Source organism: Strix uralensis, chromosome 6 (genome assembly GCF_047716275.1).
Source record: "Strix uralensis isolate ZFMK-TIS-50842 chromosome 6, bStrUra1, whole genome shotgun sequence".
Classification (NCBI taxonomy): domain Eukaryota; kingdom Metazoa; phylum Chordata; class Aves; order Strigiformes; family Strigidae; genus Strix; species Strix uralensis.
Genome location: NC_133977.1, coordinates 10,021,497 through 10,036,966, shown reverse-complemented (window position 1 = coordinate 10,036,966; position 15,470 = coordinate 10,021,497). Strand labels below are relative to the sequence as shown.

At 36.6% G+C, this 15,470-nt stretch overlaps 1 protein-coding gene across 5 annotated transcripts in view; it reads right to left on the bottom strand.

Annotated features, from left to right (window-relative positions):
• The window catches only part of GULP1 (GULP PTB domain containing engulfment adaptor 1), a 165,435-nt gene that overhangs the window by 57,681 nt on the left and 92,284 nt on the right, over positions 1–15,470 (bottom strand). For 4 of the 5 annotated variants that reach the window (XM_074872678.1, XM_074872675.1, XM_074872679.1 and 1 more), the window contains one exon: positions 12,934–12,995. In XM_074872678.1, coding sequence (XP_074728779.1) covers positions 12,934–12,995 — 62 coding nt within the window. Of the gene's footprint in view, positions 1–11,471; positions 11,570–12,933; positions 12,996–15,470 lie in introns of all 5 variants that reach the window. The other variant, XM_074872677.1, reaches the window with a different exon arrangement.

The window sequence follows — 15,470 nt, the reverse complement described above, 5'->3', positions numbered from 1 at the left end:
TTTTTTAGAAGAAACTGCCTTTTCTTCACATAATCTCACATGAAAAACAGTTATAAAACATACATGATCACCATAATTCAACACTCGGCCTTCAGACACTTCAAAAATACCACAGTAACAGAGCTTTTCCAAAAGTTAGCTAGGATGAGAGTCATTTGTTTTAAAATAATATTTGGAACAGAAAGAACTGCCTCTTTAAGCTACCATTCTGTAGATATTCAAAACAAATTTGCAGAGCACTACCTAAACACAGGAAATATTTTTCCCTCTAAACAATACAAATTAGGGAACTGGATTTTTTATTAGATTATTTTAGCAAACTGCAAAAATGCTTAATAGAGACTACTTCAACCTGAGAACATCAGATATGAAAGTAAACCACTATTATGGTGACCTTCAGATCTATCAGCAGATGAGATGGACATCTCAGATGAACTGAATTGGAAAGTAATTTATAAATTATTTTACAATGGCAATTAATCCAACACTAACGTTGGCTGTCACTCTTTAAAAAATACTATGCTTTTCAATTAAAAAATATATTTTGGTGTTAAAGCAGTCAAATTATTCGCCTAGATCATTATAGTGATACTCGCATGATTAGGTGAAAATAAAATAAGAAAACAGTGCATTTTAAAATCCTTCATAGAAGAATTTAGAGCGTTCTCTAAATAACAACATAATCCTTTTTACTAAGAGAGCAGGTATTGAGAACGCATTTAGTCTTGAGCTCCAGGTACTGAAGTAGAACTCAAAATCTGGAATCTGATTTGAGAAAAGATATTTGGTGCAGATTTGCGGGAAACTTCCAGTATTACCCCAGTTCCATATCTTTAAACTGAGGATAACAATTCACCCAGTTCTTGTCTGCATTATCATTCAATTATTCCAGCTGAGAAGAAAGCTCATGAGAGTTAAGTCCAACATCTTCTATTACTAACTTATTCTGACCTTTGATCTATGGATAGCACCTAGAACCTCTGTCTCGTTCTAGAGGCTGTACAAACATTGAAAAGATAGCCCTTAGCTTCAAAGAATTTATGATCTAATGAATCGTGATAAATTACACTAACCTCTTGGAAATGCACAGCACAATTTCAGTTAGTACCTCTGAGTGTTATTCATAAAAATCAATACAAAACATTGAACCCCATTCTTCCTTGTCCACAACATTCTAACAGCAAAATCTAATACAAGTAAAAAGCTACAACTAGTTCACAATGAACAGAGTGCTCTCTGATTTTGAAAACAAAACACAGATGAAGAGATCCAACTTTTCCCACCTCTGCCTCTTCTGGTTACCCGAAGGCAAGAGGGGGAAGATGGCAAGTCACAGAAATACATCACTAAAAGGAGTAAGGCAGATTCACTTGACCACTTGTACCACACCAAGACATTTTTTAAGAAAAAAACAAACCAAAACTCAAACCCCAAACCTGTACCTAGTTTTAAAGCTTTTTAAATTGATTTGAACATTAAGTATGCATCTGCAATTTTGGTGAACGCTTTTTCATTTTAAGAATAGGTTGGCTTTGAATAGTTGCAGTTCCTTGAAGCCTCATAAACGCAAGTTGGGATATGGCTTCTAAATTCTGATTTAGGAAGACCTACACATTCCTGACTTCAACGGATTTTCAGCAATAATTCTATATTCATGAGTAGACAAGAATTCCCTCCCATCTAATCTTACAGAACGCTCTAATTGATGTGATTTGCTTAGTTACTTATCTCTGTCTCCCTAGTATCTCCCATTTCAGAAGCACATAAGTGAATTGACTATATTTGATTTCCCTTAAGGACTCAGAATGAAGAAAATACTATTTATGCAAAAGTATACAGTAGGAAAAAAGAATTAAAATTTAGACCAGTGTAACCCATGACACTCTCCCTTTTAGTGGCCAATAACAATTTCTAGTGAAAATGCAAAACATTTTAACAAAGCTTTATAAGTTCAGGCTAATATTTTTCCTTTGCTATGTCCCAAACCAGAAATGATTAGTTCCTCTAGTAAGTTGCACCTAAAATTCTCAGGTTCACTGTTCAGAATGCTTTTTAAAATAGGCCAAGGTTGGCTTTAGACTTTCTGAATCAGAGTAATCTGGAGAAAGCATTTCTGAGAGAAATATTCATTACAGTTCAGGATCCACAACTGACTAGTGTATATTATTATTTTATTAAAATTAATAAAGTCAGAGACTGCAGCTGGTGACTTGTCCAATGGTTTCTTGAGGGCAAATTCTCATGGAGAAGAGTATACGTAAAACGTCTTTTCTGAATGGTGAAGAGCCTGGCTGTTGGACAGATTCCTGTAGTCTTTTTTTGTTGGTAAAATTGTATGTCCTTGTAGAAGTTTCTGTTCAAAAAGTTCAGCCGTTCTCTTATTTTCTATGATCCACTTCTATTTATTTTTTCTAGTTTAATTTGGGAGAGTTTCCCAATTATTTTTGGTGGATAGTAGATGTAAGAAGAAGGCAGTAGCTCCATAAACATAGCAAAGGCTGAGCAAACAGAAACACTCAGCTTTGTTGAAAGTTAAAATGGGAGATGAGAAGTAGTTAATTCATCTGCAGGCCTGATTCTAATTTAAAGCATGAGCAATCTATAAACCACTGTGGGCCACCTAGCCCATGAGTACAATAATCCAGATGTTTGAACTCTACAGCCTATTAGTTCAACTGTCAGACATGCAACTCACTTGACAGTCCAGAGCCTAAAAAGAAACCTCACATTCTCACCTTAAAGAAACCTCACTTTCTCACAGCTGACAGCGCGCATGGAAATATAACTGTGCAGAAAGAATCCTTGGCAGGCATGTTAATGAGGCTAATTGGTAGTTTCAAGCAGATTTAAGGAGAGGCAAGGGAATAAATAGCAGCAACAGAAAAGGAACAGAAAGGGACGCGGGAGAGTTGAGTAAATCTTTGCTGACCCTAAGGTCTTTGGAAATTCAATCCTTTTTCTTTGCACCCTTTTTTTGTTTTGTTAATTCTGTTTGGACAAACCTTTTGAGTTTTGTTCACTTGTCTTGAACCGACATGCTTATCGCTCACTGCCTGTTAGTCAATTGGTGCCTCCTCTTGCCTGGTGCTGAGGAACTCAAGACTCCAAGCACCTTTCACAGTAAAATGAAGATTTATACTCAAATACTAATTTATTATTTGTCTAAAGGATAAGAAAATGACATTATAAAAGTTACAAAACTTCTAAGAATCCCGAGTCTTTTGTTTCAACAGTCTTATCGCTTAGACCTTTTGAGACAGATATTGAGGAAGGGCAGCGATGTGTCTGTTTAAAACTTATTTTAAAACTTTTAGTTACCACAGTATTTTTAGAAATGCACTTTAGATACTGTGTTCAATATTAAATGCCATGTTATGCAGAATTGCTGTTGAAAGAGAGTTGCTATTAGTACTACAGAAAAACTTCTACTTGCCTTTTCTGTATATCATACATATATACAAATATATTCTTGCACTTCCAGAACTTGTTGGATTATCACTTCAACATATGGCTGTCCTACATTCCAACAAACAGCTCTTCTACACCAAGACTACTGGAAAGAATCACAATTTATGTAATAAAAATAATCTAAAGAATGTACCTGGCACAGGTGGGTTTCAGATACCATGTTGTTAATCAGTGTACTCTCTTAATCATGACATCAACATAAGTCTTCCTAACTGCAGACCATGACAGATAAATGAATGCTACGGAATCCCATGCTGCAGATTTTCAAACTTAACGAAACAATGCACATACCTAGGAGATCACGTCTTACAGTAAAAGGCTGGTAAAAGCCTTGCACCAGAAAGAAGTTTCCCATATATATAAACTATGTACCTCATATTCCAGAAATCATATGAACTCCAGAAGTTTCACATTTCAGCCCTTCTGCACCTCCAATTCCATGATGAAATAGAGCAACAATAGCCCACTGTTAGAGTAAAACAAAACATTGGGCTTAAAATTACATCTAGGCCTGATTCCTCCCCGTATCTAAGGTAACTGAGAAATCCAGCAACAACCTGTGCTTCAGGAACTTTAGAATCCCAGCTCCTAACATCAACCAGAGCCCTCCAGAACCAAGAGACCAGCTCTGTAGTAAGACGCAACATACAGCATTGTCCTGTATGGGCACAACAACAAGGCCCTGCAGAACAAATTAGGCCCTTGTAGTTTTATTGTTTCCCTTAAACTGCATTCACACTTTGAAGCTTAAATTAAACCTACCTCGAATGTGAAAGATAGCTAGATCAACGTCTAGACCAACTTTCCTCTTCAGGCCATAGGCCATGCAGCAAGTACGGGAACAGGCTCCCAAGAAGCTGTGTATCCCTGCCATTGCAGGTATTTAAAGCTTGATTGTAGGAGACTCTGTTGTGTCTTGCCTTATTTTGAAGTCAGCCCCATTTTCAGATGGGAATTAATGGGATCATCTCCAGAGGTCCCTCCCAATCTAAATTATTCTAGATTCTTACCTTTCAATTCCCAAAGCAAATCCCAATACAAATGCAAGGTAGCCAAAGGACAACTTTAACATTCAAGGAATCATAAGGCATTCCATCTTTCCAAAATTGGGGGTGTTTTGAACTCTGACAATGAGAGAAATCTCTTGCAGTTTTGTATTTTCAATCCAGATTAGAGTTGTTAGGTATTATATCTACAGTGTCAAATAACTGATTCTAGAACTTTCTACCAAAACATGTCTCTAAAGCTGTTAATTGTTCAAAAATAAATTTTTCCCTGATGAGAGAACTGAAACTTAGACTGCTCCAAGTCAGAGATGAGAAAAAAGACTGTAATTAAGCAGCCAGGGTACTAAAGAGAATGAATGTGAAAGCAATCTATGCAAGAGAAACAAACTGCTTGGATTCAAAGGAAACTTAAAACTTGCTCAGAATAAAAAATACTTCAGGGCTGTGGTAGGTTACAGATCAGCTTCAATGCAGACTAGGGGTTCTGTCCCAATCCTGCTTCACTACACAGTTTTAACGTATTACTTAATACATTACTGAGAAAGGATCTTAAAATACTTCTCAGATCCTGTGCTGCATATACTACCATTAATTGGTGCAATCCATTTTTATTTCTTGCCATGAAATTATAGTTTCCATCTCTTATTTGCATTGCAAATCTGTTTCATACTTGTAACTGAAGTATGTCATACAGTACTTGCACATTTCAAGCAAAATGGAGCTTATCTAGAGACCAAGGGATCGATCATAAGCAGAACCTGAGAGAAGATGAGAACTCTGGGGAATAGATCAAAAGCTACTGCTTTGTCTTTCAGTTGCAGCTTATAATGTATTGAAAAACATGACTAATATTTTTTATCTCACTCCCCCAATTATTTTTTTTAACTAGAATCTACAAAAAGTATTTCACTAAAACACATGTGCTCTATTGATTGTTTTTCCTGAGAGAGGAAAAGAAATGAAACATTACACGTTATATTAAACTGTCTTGCATTACTTCAGAAGTTTTGAAACCCTTTTTGGTTTTTATTAGCCCTGAGTGTTCAAATGATGATGCCATGCCAGGTGCAGATGCAGAATGGGTGCAGCAAATAGGCTGGTTTTTGTGGTAGCAACTACGCAATTGCAGTCTCCCCATGCACCTGGGGAGGACTTTGCAATAGTACACTGCAATTGTGCTGGGTGGACAAAATCAAAAAGGGTATCAGTCCTTACAACGACTGTAGTCCACATTTGCCTAAAATTAGCTGTAATATTTGTAAACTAAAAATCAGACATTAGGTGAAGTACCTTTATGAATCCTCTCTCTGCTTTCAGCACATACATCTATTCATCTTCATACTCATTACACTGCAGAATTGGCAGTAATATACCTGTAGCATGCAGATATAAACCTCTTTCCACTCCTACCTCTCTGCTCTGCAAGTGTTTATGATCTTGCCAAATTTTAATTACTTGGATCTAAGCATTCTGTCCCATGTATATGCCTCAAAAAGACAGACCTTTTTGCATATATGTATGACACTGGGAGCCTCAGCCAAACTTAAAGCTCTCTGTGCAAGCTACACACAGATGGACCTTAAGAAAGAAAAACTGCAATTGCTCCTAAACTTCATTCCTTTCTTGAAGCAGATCATCTTGTGGAGAGTAACTGTGATCTGTAGAACCTGAAGTTGTGCAGCTGGGTATTTTACATTTTAACTGACAGTGGGCTACAGACACCTGGAAAGAGACCGTACATGTGTCAAAAATATGCTGTTGCTATTCCGCAAATTTTTTTAAACTTCTCAGCCAGTGTACGGTCATAAAAGATTCCAGTACTTCAATTACAAACAAGTCACATTTTTCAAAACTTTCAGATAAGCAATAGGAAATGGACATGAAAGACAAAAGTCTAGGTGCAGATACACACAGACACCCCAAGTCACGTGCCTGCTAATTCTTGCAAAACGATCTTGACGTGCTGACATGTAGAGGGCATTGTGGGCTACTCAAGCATATGCAACATGTATTCATCCAGTCTTTGAACTTGTGTGCATTCATATGCAGATGAGATATACAATTGTCTGCAAATACTATTCAACTTCCATTACTGTACAGTGATACACTATTGACTGAACGGGAGGGGTGAGTTTGTGCTCAAAAGACTGGACCAAGACTCAGGAGGTGCACACTTAATTCTTGCCCCTTTACAAACTGGCTGTGCAGCCTCAGGCAGGACAGACCCACAGCTTTTCAAAAGCACTCGGTACCCCACAGAGCTTTCTGAGGAACTACCAAATGTTTCAGATTAAACTGAAATATTCACCAGTTTTCACAGAGACAAATGATAACAACTGCAACTACTTGATGCTGAACAGTTAAAATGTAGCTCCCCTCTTTCAGGTACTTATATGAGATGATGTTTGTTGCTGTTGAAAGTTTAGATACAATCCTTCTGCATCACAGTCATTTATTTTGTAGGATATTTATGGATATAATGCTATCCTCTCCTACCTTCTATCATTTTAAGTATGTAATCTTGTAAGCAAGATGTAATAGGTAGGTTCATTTCCCTGAAGCAAAGAAGTCTGCTGACAGTACCCCTTGCAGACTCTAAATATTTTATGTTTTATTTACATGATCATTCATCTTTGGTAGAATAAGTCCCAAGTTTAATGACTGTAATGTATCAGAAATAGCTAAGAAGTTCATATTTGCATTTCCTTGTAAAATTATAATTTTCTGCTTTCATATTTCATTTGGATATTTTCATAATACTCACTTTTCTTGTGCTTAAACACAAAATTAATTAGGATTACATCCAAGACATTTTGATACTGTAATGAAAGTTAATTGGAATTAAGTTATTAATTCTAATTATAATAAATTAAATGTAGTAAAATGATTTATTTCTTGTAATGCCCTTTTATTTCATTAGTTTCTAATTTTCAACATTTTTGTACTCTGTTTGGAATATCTTGCTGTATCTAACTTCACCACATAAATTTAAGTATACTTTTTAATAGCGTGCCTTGGATCTCTACTAACTTGGAAAAATCTATATACAATTTTCCCTTTGACATTCTTTCATCAATTATTTTTACTGACATGAAACCATGATCGTTCTTTAGCATGCTGACTGGATGGAAAAGAGAAACAGAAATTTGTAGTAGAAGTGCAGTTTATTTCATAAAAATGTAGCTTTGATAATACTGTACACTAATGATAGTGATATGCAGATATTCAAAGGACACAATTACACCTAGAACCCTGCTATGGTAGTTACATCAATTCGAAGCAGCATGGTATTTTTGACCTAAAATTATTGTCCAAAATGCCTGCTCCAGAAAAATATTATCTGCCATTCCTCAATGATAAAAAAGTTAAAGGAATAAGAAATTGCATCAAGTTGGAAAACTAACTAAACTCTGTTTATTGTACTACAGTGAAGATTAATACTACTAGGTATTCCCAAGCAAGATCTTTTTGCAGGGCATTTATTACTAACGCCTTTGGGGTATTTTTTGCCTTTCCTACAGTTGTAATACAGGTCCAATATATATATATATAATAATTGAGAAGAAAGATAATGCATTAAACTGCACAACAATTCACAATTAATTGTCATCAAAATCTCAGAATAATATGAAGTAAGAGGTGTTTAACAGTCTTTTTTTCGGAAAGCTTTGCTCATTTATCTTCAAAGTTTCAAATTTAAACTTAATCAAGAATCACAAATATGTGCACGACAATATACAAAGTTTTAAAATAAGCCTGAAGTAAACATTAGGACAGTAGCTGTCTCAGCACTAGGAAGCCATCACATCTCTTGGCAAAATAAACTCCCAAAGGTTTAACATGCCATCATGTTACTACGTACAATAGCACCTCTTCAGCCTAGAGTAAGGTCAAAGCTACTGACTCCATAGTATACTAGTAGCCAGCGAACCACAGGCTTGCAAAGCAGAACCTCTAATCTGCAAAATGGAAAGATTTGCATGCCAAAATTTGATAATTTATAAGCCAAAAAATAGCCAAGTGACTATATAGGGAAATATATATACAACTTAATACAGAGAGACATTGTCAACATTGCTGTTTTGGTCAGCAGCAAAGTTTTAGTTGCAGAAAGACACCCCTCAGGGTAGTATCAGTTATATGATGACAACAATCAGTCCATTTTTAAGGTTGCAGTCAGATTCCATTATAAAGTTACACTTTGATTATGTCTGTTTTGGAGAAAGGAATCTGGCCTAGAATCAACTTAAAAGAGAACTTTTTTCCCTACAGTATGGAAAATAACACAAACATCTGTTCTTAGTTATGGAACGTTAAAGAAAAAAGGTAACACAAAAAAGAAATTTTGGGTTGCTTTAGCATTTTATACCCCAGTAACACAAAAATTGCCATGCTACTACGTCTAAATGAGTCTTGTATCCCTGTATTTGATAATATACTATCAAGATTCTAACTGATCTTTTTTGGGAAAAAAAAAAAAAAAAAAAAAAGACCAATATGCTTTCATCTGGAGGGATATATTCAAGAAAAATATAGGATCACAAACTGATGGCAAAATTTCACCTCAAGAGCATATTGAAATGTGTGGAGTCTTATTATCAGTGCTTTCAGCAAGACCAAGACTGGGGACATCAGCAAGATCAGACAAAAAAAAACAAAAACAAAAAACCAAACCAAAACTCACAGCAAAACCCAAAACAATGACATTAAGAAAAAAACAACAACAAAAAAAAACCCCAAACCCCAGACATCTTATGGCATACACCAAACCATGCCAAAACCCAGCAAACTTCAAAATAGCAAGTACCATGAGGGCTGGGTATGGTGGAAAGGAGAGAGAGGATCAAGATGCTTTTATAGTTAAGGGCATTCGTATGATACTCATGGCTCCTGGATTTTACTTCTAGAAGAAACAACTCTGCTTGCACTTTCTTGCAAAGAGGATTATTGCCATAAATAATAATTCTGTTTAACATCTTTATTGATGATCTAGATGAGGGGATCGAGTGCACCCTCAGTAAGTTTGCAGATGACACCAAGTTGGGTGGGAGTGTTGATCTGCTTGAGGGTAGGGAGGCTCTGCAGAGAGACCCGGACAGGCTGGAGCGATGGGCTAAGGCCAGCTGTAGGAGTTTCAATAAGGCCAAATGCCGGGTGCTGCACTTGGGCCACAACAACCCCCAGCAGCGCTACAGGCTTGGGGAGGAGTGGCTGGAGAGCTGCCAGTCAGAGAGGGACCTGGGGGTGTTGATTGACAGCTGGCTGAACATGAGCCAGCAGTGTGCCCAGGTGGCCAAGAAGGCCAATGGCATCCTGGCTTGTATCAGCAATAGCATGGCCAGCAGGGAAAGGGAAGGGATCTTACCCCTGTACTCGGCACTGGTGAGGCCGCACCTCGATGACTGTGTTCAGTTTTGGGCCCCTCACTACAAAAAGGACATTGAATGACTCGAGCGTGTCCAGAGAAGGGCAACGAAGCTGGTGAAGGGTCTGGAGCACATGTCGTACGAGAAGCGGCTGAGGGAACTGGGGTTGTTTAGTCTGGAGAAGAGGAGGCTGAGGGGAGACCTCATCGCCCTCTATAGCTACCTGAAAGGAGGTTGCAGAGAGCTGGGGATGAGTCTCTTTAACCAAGTAATAAGCAATAGGACAAGAGGCCGGGGAAGGTTTAGACTAGATATTAGGAAGCATTTCTTTACAGAACGGGTTGTTTGGCGTTGGAATGGGCTGCCCAGGGAGGTGGTGGAGTCCCCATCCCTGGAGGTGTTTAAGAGTAGAGTCGACATAGCGCTGAGGGATATGGTGTAGTTGGGAACTGTCAATGTTGAGTTAATGGTTGGACTGGATGATCTTCAAGGTCTTTTCCAACTGAGATGATTCTGTGATTCTGTGAAATCATCCTGAGGGTGTATGCCCTAAGAGATGCAAGACATTACTAATTCTCTATTAAAAAGTCCTCTCCAATTTGTAGAAAAAAGGCCAGTTGTCTATATCGCAGCGTTCTTTTAATTTCCAGTTAACTTTGCTAGGATTTTTTTTAATAAGGTAACAGTCATCTCACGAACTGCATTTTATCAACAAGCTTTAATTCTTAAAGATGTCTTAAGAATCAAGTAAACAAACAAAACCCCATCTTTTCCAGTTGTTCTTAGTAAGCTCTCCTTTTTCTGATCATCTCAGAAGATTAGTGTCAGACAAACACTTTTTGTGTCTTACAAACAAGAGAAAACACTATGTTTCATCTATGATAATTTGTGTTCAAAAAACTATGTGAAGAATACAGCTCAGTTGCCCATGGAAAAAGAACATCTCTGGTATTGCTTTCCATCAAATTGACTTGATTTTCTGAACACGTCATTCTTCACTCACATAATTACCTTCTGAAATAAATCAGATAAAGTGTTGTCTTTTCCTCCCAACAAATATAAAAGTTATATGAATAGAATCTTATAGAACTGGAAGGGGCACAATATGAACATTTTTAAAAAGAATAACAAATAAGTCTTTTTCAATACTTGCTTTATGAATGCTTTCTGAGCTTTTAATCATTATTTCACAGTGTACTTACAAGATATGAAATCAATGGGATATTTTAGTTTAAAATCAAAACATTACAAAACCCAAATGAGGTACTAGCAGATATATGCTTCCCTCTTAAAAAATATTGCAAAACTTAATGAAAATGGTACTTGAGAATTGAGGTGGAAACATCATCTAGATTTAATAATGTTATGTCTGCATATGCCAGCTAACCTCATAAAAGCTGTGCAATTTTATGCCAGGTCTCAATAAAACAGTGATGTGAAAATCCCATACCCTTTACACTCCATTTACAGAGCAGAGCAATTTTTTACTTGCTTTGGAATAATGAATCAAATAACTGACAGTTCTAAATAGTAATTTTATACTGTGATTCAAATGAAAACATGAGTAACTTCTTTTTTTAAACACATATGCTGCAGTACATTGCAGCTTCCTGCAAGTATTCTGACAGACCTTAGGGGCAACAGCACGGAGGTTGAGGAGGCCCTCTGAGGTCAGCACCCACATTAAACAGGAACAGAGCTGGAGAGGACGCTTGGACATATATTAACCTAAATAAAAGGAAAGACTTGTTTGAACTAAGAGTCTTTCTAATAAGACTGAGAAGACTTCCTTTGGACAGGAATTCCCTATCCCTTTTTTCTCCCCCAGAAGCTGTTGATGTTGTTTCTATGATTATCACCATCTCACCACAGTGGTCTTTATTCTAAAAATTTTTTCTGCATAGCTGTCCTGACACCTATTCATGAGATATGCTCTTAAGAAAGACATTGAGACATGAAAGATGAGGGAGGTTTCCTTGTAAAGACCACAAACAAATGGACATTGTTCAGTGCACTAATAGAATTCAAAGCTTCAGCTTGCTCTTTAAACAGATGGCACAGTCACCCCAGCAAGCATTCCTTCCTCTCAAAAACTGTAATATAAAAGACAAGGTGTCTGGCAAGACTATACAGTTAAATGGTAATACACCCTTTGGCTGAAAATTCAGTTTGAGAGCACAAGAATAAAAACACGTTCATCTGGCAACTAGCAGAACGAGACTCAAATTTCCACTACAAACACTTGCTCAGTATATGTGGCAATACTAGGCAAAAGAAAGTTGTGAACCCAACAGCAGGGAATACCAGTATAGGAAACTGAGTCCTGGCCTGTGAAATAATTTTCATTTTTATATTAAAAAACACCAATCACACAAGAACTTTATCCATAACAGACCACAGTGGAATCTTACTGAATTATCCTCCCAGTTTATGCAATTAATAGCCAATTATTCATTTTACTTTGGGTTATGCTGATTAGTACATATTCCCTTCTTTTAGCAAAACATTTTGTAAGTTGTTATTTTGGGAAGGTGCATTTTCTGTGAGCAGATGTCACTAGACTAATTGAAATACTACTGCAGAGCTACATTGTAACTGTGATAAGAAAGTATAAGAACCTTGACTTCTGCTTTTACTGTGCAAAAATTCCATTATTATTCTACCACATTTCCAGAGTATTTGACATTTCAATATATCCAGCAGATAGGATCACTACTCATTGCCTTTGCTATTGTTCAAAAGTTTGTGCTATTAATTTTAATTTTTATAGTACTGTAAGCATGCAGCCTGACGTTAAATTCCTTTGCACTCAAATTTTCCATCCATTTAGCATCCATTAAAAGGAAACAGAGCATCAAGCAGAAGAGGAACACTGGTGTGCTTTCTAGAAAAGCATCAAATAATTCAGAACAAGAATCAGTTGGCCATTATTTAAAGAAATAGAAACTGTTCATCTGCAAAAGATATTTACTAAGTTTTTCTTCACTACTTCATTTGGTTAATTCATGTCTCTGCAGTTTTCAAATTAAAAGCAAGATAGAACGCACCAAGTTCTAAAGGTAAGAGGACAAAATAACTTCGTATTTTCTTACCTTTGCATTATAGGGAATATAATGCTTTGATAAGGCTTCAGGAGTGTGCATCCATGTTTTGTCTACAGAAAAGCAAAATAAAAGAAGCACTGAATAGGTTATTCAACTGTTAATTTAACTATTATAGTATCTATCTGGGAAACATCAACAATCCTCCTTTTACGCAGATAGACATCTGTCTGAAGTAGTTATTGGGGCTGGAGGTAAATGCAGTGTATTTCAACTTCCCAAACATTTACATGAAAGAACCGGTTACTTCTCTTGGGCACACCTCCCATTTTAACCGACTTGATTTACCATAAGAATTCAAACACCTCCCCCAAACATATTTATTGGTCTAAGGCTGTTTGCTGTTTCTGCCTTAGATCAATATTTTCTGCATCCTGCTGTTGTTGTTTAAAGCACTGACCACATATTGTGCTTCTCATGATGTTTTTTGATGAATTATGTGCTTTTTTTAAAACGAATTATCAAGACATTAAAGAGACAAAGGCAATTATTTTAGAAAAATTATCAGAGCTGTAACTGAAAAAAAGCCCTAGTCCTTCTACAACACGACAGAAGCAAGTCAGATTGTGGTAACTGATTCAGAAGTTTAGATCTTCTTTAATCTTTCCTTACATATCTGAAATGAATTTGCATATTTTCCTTTAATGATTTTCACATCACAAGACAGTGCTATTGTCTTATTTTTCCTGATGCAGGTTTCGTATGGTGACATGATGAGTTAATTATTTGTGAAATACATCTTCCCTCCCACTTTTTAATGGTCATTTCGAAAGTTCTACATAATTCAAGGTGGAGTTCCAAACATTAGAAAAAACTGCCCTTTATTTGAAGTTTAGAAACCATTTTTTAGAAGTTTTCTTACTTGAAAGCATTTAAGAAAAAAATCTAAATGTTTCAAAGCACTAAATTGTACTACCAATGGCACAAGAGATTCTGTTACAGAGTGCTATTTCATACTGCACACATTCAATATTTAGTAGTATTTTCTAATATGAGACTACTCGTGTTTTAATTATCATGAATTAAAGTCACATATCTGGACCTTTATTGAATTAAGTAACAGAATAATAGGTTAAAACAAAATTCTATCCTTGGATATTCACAGACAATTCCCTTTGCCTTTAATGGGAGTTGCAGTTATACCAATTACTAAGTTTTTTGTTAGTTACACATAAGAACAATAAAATCCTGTTCACTTCAAAGTGTTCAAGAGCAAAAGCTATGACATTTATTGACACTAAACCAATAAATAAATATTTTTGAATATACGGAAGCAAGAAAACTGTTAAAGATATTCACCATAGTCACCACAGTAACAGGATCAAAACTGCAAAGCTGGAAGAAATGTTTTTTCTTTAAGCAAATTTCATTCTATATGACAGTAATGTTCAGCTCAATTACTGAAGAGTGATATTATCACTCCTTAATTAAGGAAGCATGATTTGTCCATTCAGCAGCACCCAGGAGTACAATTATGCACTGAAGTGGCTCTTCCTTTCAATTGTGGCTTGTGATTGGAATACCAGAAGCAAGAACCCCACTCATTTCCCAGAATATTTTGACCTGAAACCTGATCTCTATTTTGAGTATAATATCAAAAGCTGATGTTATCCACAAGTAAAAATCAGTGTGAATTAGGAATGTTAGAATAAAGCCTGATAACCCAAAAGATAACCATAAGCATTCTATTTGGAGTCAGTGCACTGCCGAAGGTCAGATGAGCAGACTGGCCGTGGGGCTTGACTGCAAGTCCCAGACACAGAGGAAGGTGGCACGTAAGGCAGGACTGCTCCCTGTCCCATCGTGCTGACTGCAGCAGTGAACAGCTGTACAGTGCAAATTTCAACTCCAAAATAAGCATTCACATTGCTAACGTCAGTGTTTTATTTTCCCATTTCCTACACATTAACTAGCTTCAGCAAGGATACCAGCATATTGATAAATTCATAAAGGAAAAATCTAGTAAAAATAAAACATTGAATCTCTTAAAAAAAGATAACAGCAACAACAAAAACAGTCCTCCATTCATTTTATTCCTAGTACTAGCACAAACAAGCAACAAGGCTGTAGCTTCTAGAGCAATTTTACAGGCAGACAATAGACTACACAAGCACCAGTAAAACTAACTATTCTTTGCAAATGTTTCCTCCTCCCTTCTTCCCATCCCCAAGCAGGGCAAGTTCAAATCTGAAAAAGTTATTTAACTTGGGAGCCAAGTTAGAAATGCTGGTCTTAATTAAGCAGCTAATAATCTTTCCAATGCTATAATTAGGTACAAAGCTTTACCTTAAGAGTTTTTTGTGAAGTCATCCACTTGCCTACCAGCCTCAAAAAATGTAATGCTATACAGGGTTCCAGCATGGAAAAACACTGCTAGGAAAGTGTTTCCATAACTGTTGGTACCCCTAGTTAGGGAAAGATAAGGAAATATGGACTGGTGCTCTCAGCTCAAAAGGAAATCACTAACTTAGCAGGGTACCCAAAAGGTGCCTGAATTCTACGAGTCTTGAGCCATTAATTAAAACAGT